General features: G+C 52.4%; 1 protein-coding gene across 1 annotated transcript; it reads right to left on the bottom strand.

Moving 5' to 3' along the window:
• Window positions 1-353: 353 nt before the first annotated feature.
• On the bottom strand, window positions 354-3,395 carry LOC103635794 (cation/H(+) antiporter 15). The gene is made up of 3 exons (XM_035961755.1): window positions 3,069-3,395; window positions 1,949-2,941; window positions 354-1,817 (listed from the first exon to the last, which is right to left on the bottom strand). Exons 1-3 carry the CDS (start codon window positions 3,261-3,263, stop codon window positions 516-518), a joined length of 2,490 nt encoding a protein of 829 aa, XP_035817648.1. The 5' UTR covers window positions 3,264-3,395; the 3' UTR covers window positions 354-515.
• Between the last annotated feature and the right edge of the window lie 3,764 nt (window positions 3,396-7,159).

The following is a 7,159-nucleotide window of genomic DNA, read 5'->3' as shown; positions in this document are numbered from 1 at the left end:
TGTCATTTGCTTTGTTTTTTTGTATGGGTGTATGTAGTATTATATTGCAGCATTGCATAACTAGGCGTAGGACAAATTCTGCTTATAGTTAGTTGATACAGTAGCATGCCTTGATTCTAAACTACAACGATTGCAACTGTCAAAAGTTCTACTGGGATGCATTTGGATGCTCCATTGCTACATCACCCTTGTATATCCTTCCAGCATTACTAATGTCATGTTTAATGTTTTTCCCCTTACCATGAACTGGTCTCTATGAAGTAATAGGTGCTGATGAAGGTTTCCTCTGGGGAATGCTTTTTTGATGATTTGTGCAGCTCATGCTACTATACTTAACAGAAACAGCAAAAATATGCACGCAATGATAGCTAGTATCTTGCTAGCCCTGAACTGTACACAGCATTGCGAAAGAACAATCTGAAAATCTATTTCAACCAGGTCCTAGAAACTAGCCCCGCCACTGTCATTCTATGAAGCAAAGGTAACGATAAGTTACAGAGTTGTTTACCCCGATCCTAACGCTTGGACATGCTAGATTGAGCCAGCGAAATGGTTCGCGACGGTGGCGGCGGCAGTGCACCGTGCCATTGGTCCTGGGCTCCCGGCACAGCGGCGTTCAGGCCAGCCTGGTCCTGTTGCTTCATGATGAGCACCGAGTAGGGCGTGTCGAAGTCGGAGGACGCCAGGAGGTCGCCGATGACGCCAAGCTCGGGGCACTCGCTCCAGTCCGATAGCCCGTTCGCCGGCATCACCGGGTACCACCTGTGCCTCATGCCAACGATGACCAGGTCATAGCCGGCCTTGTCAAGACCCCTCAGCACCTCGACGATCCTCTCCATGTCGCCAACGAGCTCCTCCCGGACTTGCATGTTCCTGCTCCTCGCCGCGAGCGCCTTCACCTCCTCGATGGCGCGGTTGTCCACCCGCCGATCCGCCGGGTCGTCCTTGATGCCTCGGGCTGGTAGGAACCGCACTACTGCAACTGTCACGCCCGGATGGCGCGCCATGCGCGCCACGTAGGACATGGCCTCGCGGTCGTCGCCGCCGCCGAAGAAGAGCGCCGCCACGGCGGCGCGGAACTGGGGCCCGCTCGACGAGAGGCCACTGCTAGCCGTGGAGGAGCCCGAGCAGTCTTGCAGCGGCCCGGGAATGAAATTGCACAGCCCCACATTCCCGGCGTTGCGGTCGACGAACACCGCGACCGAGCACGGCGCGACCTCCAGCACCTTGCGGTTCACGACGCGCAGCCCAACTGACGCGTGCACGCCGCCGGCGAGCAAGTGGTGCTTGTGGTAGTGGAGGAGGATCAGCGACGTGCGCTTCTCGACGGCGAGGCGGCACACCTCGTCGTGCATGGAGGAGTACGGGGAGATGGTGGTGAACGGGTGCACCGACACCGCGCCCTCCGGGTGCCGGAGCTCGTGCCGGAAGAAGACGTTGATGATGCGGTCGACGTCGGTGGACGGCGCGTTGGGTGCAGCGATCCGAGACGCGTTCCGGCGGGGGTTATGCGGGATGAACACCGGCGCGGAGCGGCCCGCGATCTCGACGAGCTGCAGGAGGTAGAGTCCGATGGGCGTCTGGGGCGTGGCGTGCGACGCTTCGAGCAACGCGAGCGTCCCCGATACGTGGGACTCGTCGTGGATGCACGCCAATATGCGCAGGTCGGCGTCCGGCTTGAGGTGCTGCAAGGTGCGCCGCTTGTACACGGCGTAGCGCCGCGCCGGATCGTACATACATCCCGCCACTGGCACTGACACCGCTGTGATCGCCACCGACGAGCACATGAGGACGCTGTAGGTGTTCTTGCCGATCAACTGCGAACAGAACCGATCAAATGTTTCAAGGCCGACGCAAAGAATGTGAACAAAAATGCAAAATTGGTTGGTGGTTGTTGCATTTGATTCTTCCATCTGCAGAGCTGTCGTATCAGCGTACGAGCGATCACCTTGTTTGTGAGGAAGAAGGTGAAGGTGATGACCTCGACGATGCCCTTGGAGCTCATGAACAAGCTGAGGGACACGGCGTCCCGGAGGGGGATCTCAAGGTACAGCGACGGCACCATGACGCCGATCATCTTGCCAAACCATCCGAGGAGCACGACTAGCTGCAGCCTGCCCCAATGCAGGGACCACACATCGGTGCTGAGGCCGGTCATGGCGTAGTACAGAGGCAGAATCAGGCCGGACACCATGGCGTCAATTTTCTCCCCCAGCGCGGTGCCGAGCGGCGGTCCGTCGGGGATCGCCAGCCCCAGCATCAGCGCGCCGTGGAACGAGTTGGTCCCGATAACGTCGCTGTAGAATCCGACAAGAAGCACGACGAGGAGGAAGAAGAAGACGTAGCTCTCGTCCACGGGCTTGCCCGGCGGCGTGCGCTCGATCACCTTGAGCGCGACCGGGCGCACCGCGAACAGTATGACCGCGCCGAGCGCGGCCACCGAGAGGAACGCCCAGAGCGACGTCACGGCCGAAACGAGGAACGCCTCGGCGAGGATGTACCCCACCATGATGAGCCACGCGATGCCGTCGGTGGTCATCGAGGCCGACATGGCGGTGCGGCCCAGGTCGGAGTTGAGGAGGTTGAGCTCTGACAGGATCGGCGACAGCACCGCGAAGGACGTGACCGAGAGCGACGTGGCCAGCGCGAACAGGAACGTGGAACGCCTCGTTACGTCGGGTTCCTCGACCATGGCGGCGCCGGATAAGCCCGCGGTGGTCATGACCAGCGGGAGGATGAAGCCGGAGAGGGCGATGATCACGCCCTTCTTGCCGGAGCGGACGACGAGCATCGGGTCCATCCGCACGCCGATGAGGAAGATGACGTACATGAGCCCGAACGTCGCGATGGTGTGCAGCACCGGGTCGCCCCTCGCCGGGAACACCGTCTCCTTGAACGCCGGGCTGCGTGACAGCATGGACGGGCCGAGTATGATGCCGCCCTGAAACACATCAGATAGAGCAGCACGTTTCAGTTGATTTGCGCCAAAAAGCTTTCAATCAAGCTGGTGAAAGCAAAAAAACGTTCATGGCGTCGCTGCAAAGTGCAAACTACTAGGATGGACGTGCCATGATCTCAGACACGACGCGGGGCTGCTTGAATGGCTTGAGAAGGAAGTAGAGGACGCGGGTGATGGCGACGATGAGGACGAGCTGCAAGCCGAGCAGCGGCAGCGACTCCTGCAGTGGGTTGCCTCCCTGGAAGATGTTCCGCCCGGCGCCCGTGATCTGCGGGACCACGTAGCAGTCGATGCCGTCGTCCATCTTCCCTGCGTGTCCCTGCCGGCGCCGACGACAATGCCCTGCGCCCTTTCTCGTCAGGCCGTGTCTTCCATGGCGGTCTGCACGGTGTAGTGTAGGTGTAGGCGGGGCGAGAGGCAGAGAAGGGGAGAGGAATGAGCGACATGCCAAAAGAAGTTTTAAAACTTCATAGCCTCGAGATTTTATTGAGCTCTGGTTGTTCGGTAGAGTTTCTGTGGCTGGAAAGCGTATGAATTTCGCGATAAAGATGGCTGCGTCGTGAGTTCAGGAATAGTAAATCTAAATTTGGATTGGGGAACTCATAGGATTTGTGCATCGTGTACTGCGTTCTTTGAGTACTATAGATTTGGAACACGCTTCGGAACAACCGTAAAATAAAATTCAATACAAATTTCTTTAGAGTATCGCGTACCCATTTGCCTTATAAAGTTGCCACAATAGCGTGCATTGTTGATGATTCAATGACTGTTTGTTTGTATTCCTCTCTCTCTCCTAAGACACAGCCCCACTACAAATGTGAAGATATATAAATGTGACATAACTTGTCGGACAATGTATTATCGTTGATTCCGGTGTACTAGTCATGAATATCATCTACGTGCTATGGATATGTATGTTATTCTTTGATATTTGTTATTTAATTATATGGATCGTGGATTCGTGGGTTGTACAGTATTGCTGTTATTCTTTTGATGTTTGTTATTTCTATGGCTCGGTATTACTGATGGCTTGTTTGCCTCTAGGCGTCAGATTTTGGGTCCCTGCTAGATTTAGGGGCAGAGACGAGTTTTAATCCAGCGTAGTCTTCAAATCTAGAACGGTTTTGAAGTTCGGGTTTCAAACGTGGGTCTAGTGGCGTAGCTAGGATTTTAGTGATGGATGGTCCAGTTAGATTTTTAATAATATAATTGCAACAATTGATAAATAGATATGAAATAAAAAAATTACCTGCACTACAATTGATAAATAGACAAAAATTCTGAAGCTCGGCGCTCCGTTCCGAGAGCATAGCCATTGCCTGGGTTGTCGCAGCAACGACGTCATCACGAGCTTGCGAAAGCTCTCGCATCTTGGCTTCCACATCCGTCTTCACCTCCTCTGCCGTTTTCGTGGCCTTCTGGGCTTGGGAAAACATCCTCTGGAGCTCTGGAAAAGGTAAAGGGCTGAGCAACCACGAAGAGCAGATGCAAAAGACATATAAGGACAAAGGAAAAACACCGACCCCTGGCTACGTTGTGTTCTTTCGAGAGCTCTGCGTCCGCCTTCTCCAGGTGAGTCTGAATACTTTCATGTTTGGATACAAACTACCAACTTTCATTACCAGATTCAATGGGTCAAATACAATAACCCTATCTTCTGGTATATATGAACTCACATTCGGGAATTGCCAAAGTATCTTCATCATAAATTTTCTCTGAAGAAGTACCCTCTACTACCACTAGTCGCAACTTCACTTTCCCTATTTTCAATGTCATCCTCACGCTGCAATCCTAGTTGAATATACAAAAGATATTCTTTAGGTACTCCAGTTTGTCCTTTCTCGTCCCATCTACTTTCAATCTGAATGCTACTCCGAACAATTTGAGATGGTTCGATTATAGCTAGAGCAAATGGATTGTCCTTCACAGAATCACAGTAAAGAACAATTTATACATTACCAATCATTACCAATTCTAGCAAATCAACCGAACTAGGAAGAACTTACGTGTGCCTCACCTCAGGTTCTAACCTCAACAATGGGTGCAGGGGAACTCTTGGAGACATTGTACCTGAAGGGGCGACACACGACGTCGCGAGCAGGAAGAGGGACCTCAACGACCACAGCAGGAGCTGAAGCCTCCACCGAGCCCACCAACAACGAGCCATGGAGCCGACGTCCACTCCCGGACACACTTAGGGCATGTACAGTGGTGTTTAATGTGGGGGCTCTTAAGGTGTTTTAGGGGATTATTTGCAAAAAAATCTTAGAGTTGTCTCTCCGTGAAGAGACGCCTCTGGCTCGTAAACCAAGTAACAACAGACGCCTCACTTCCTACCGTACGAATTTGTCGTTCATTCTATCGATCTGATGTTATACAAATACATTTAATTCTGTATTTATTAATAGACTACGTTTATAGACACTCCATTGTACAATAAAGTCTCTTAGTTGTCTCCTGTGCTTGGAGAACCGTTTTGGTGTCTCTCCACTGTACATGCCCTTACTGTAACAACGAGCCATGGAAGGCGATGTCCACTCTCGGACAACGAGCCATGGGATCTGTGGGGTCGCCAATAGGGGGAAGCTGCTGCCGGGAGGGACGACCACCAGCAAGGTCGCTGTCCAGACCGTCGGCGTCGGCGACGGCCCCCATGCCATGGCGGCGGGCGGCCCTCTCTCTCCATTGTTTGTCGTGGCAGGAGCAAGCAGCTACGACCGAGACGTAGGTGCAACAAAGTCAATACATATCCATTGAACACAGTCAACTGACAAAACTTTGAGACAACCTAAGGGTGTGTTTGAATGCACTAAAATTAATAATTAGCTGCTAATATTAGTTATATGCATCCAAATAGCTCAACTAAAAGTGCAACTAATAATTAGCTATATCCCAAAAATCCGTTAGTTCTCTAGCTATCCCACACCGGCTAAAACCAGCTAATCAATCCCCTGTTTCTCCACACTGACCGGACCGCGAGAGGCACCACGGCCCACCTCCACGCCGATGCCGAGCCCCGTAGGGTGGAGCGGCGTCTTCCCACCTGCAACCACCGTCGGTTCCCACTGATCCCCTCCGCCATCGCTGGACCTCGCCATTACTGCCGCCGCTGTCCCCTACGCTGCTGTCGTCCTCTACGCTGCCATCGTCCCCTACATCGCCAATCCACAAGGTGCGAATCATCCCGTCTCGTTGCCTGTTTCATTTCAGCTGATTAATCTCGCCCACGACGAGATCCTGTGTGTGCGTCCCAGATTCCGCTAGATTTTAGAGACGTACTGCATTGAAATTACTTCTGTGAATTCCTAGTTATAGTATGCATAGTACTGAAGTAATGATGTCAAACTCAATTCCATGACATATTTTAGATTTTTTGTGGTCGATGAGTTATAGCAGCTATGGCTACCTTTTTTGTAATGTTGAACTCATCTATATGATGAGATATGTTCAGAGTATTGATTGTTTGGTCTCTCTAATTGCAGCCATGTTCTTCGGTTCTAACGAGGCTGAGTACCACACGACCCTTATCAGGTCGCCCTCCAATCCCGTGAACAGGGGTCTCTTCTCAGATGAAGTGGCGCCAAGTCTTCATAGGGATCGGTTTATCCCTTCTCCGCGATCTGGTAGAGTGGATGGGCTGGACCTCAACTCCAGCGACGTGGAGTTCCATAACATCACATCATTTCAAGACCTTCGTCAGTCTCAGTCTGCTGCCAACTACTCTGCTACTCCAGTTCTTAATGGTCATAGGGGTCGCAATCATTCTCGATCAGTTCTTAGCCGCGGTGTTACAGGCAGAGGTGAAAGAGAAATGTGCCCTTGGGCCATTTCTAAGTGTTTTGGTGATTTAGTGTCCAACACAAGTGCTTAAGTGTTAATATATACAAAGTGGTGGACAAAGTGCAAACCATGTCAAAAGGTATGTTTCTAGACTTAGTACATTATTTTATGGACTAATGTATTGTGTCTAAGTGCTGGAAACAGGAAAAATCGAATTGGAAATGAGATGGCTTTGTTCAGCCAAAGTCTGCTCAGCCTGGGAGCACCGGACTGTCCGGTGGTGCACCGGACAGTGTCCGGTGCGCCAGGCTGGCTCGAGCGAACGTGCCGCTCTCAGGAATTCACCGGCGACATACGACTATAATTCACCGGACTGTCCAGTGTGCACCAGACTGTCCGGTGAGCCAACGGTCGGCCGGG

The sequence above is a fragment of the Zea mays genome, chromosome 8 (genome assembly GCF_902167145.1).
Source record: "Zea mays cultivar B73 chromosome 8, Zm-B73-REFERENCE-NAM-5.0, whole genome shotgun sequence".
In the NCBI taxonomy this organism is placed as follows: Eukaryota; Viridiplantae; Streptophyta; class Magnoliopsida; order Poales; family Poaceae; genus Zea; species Zea mays.
Note: the sequence above shows the minus strand (reverse complement) of the source record. Positions and strands in the feature narration are given on the sequence as shown.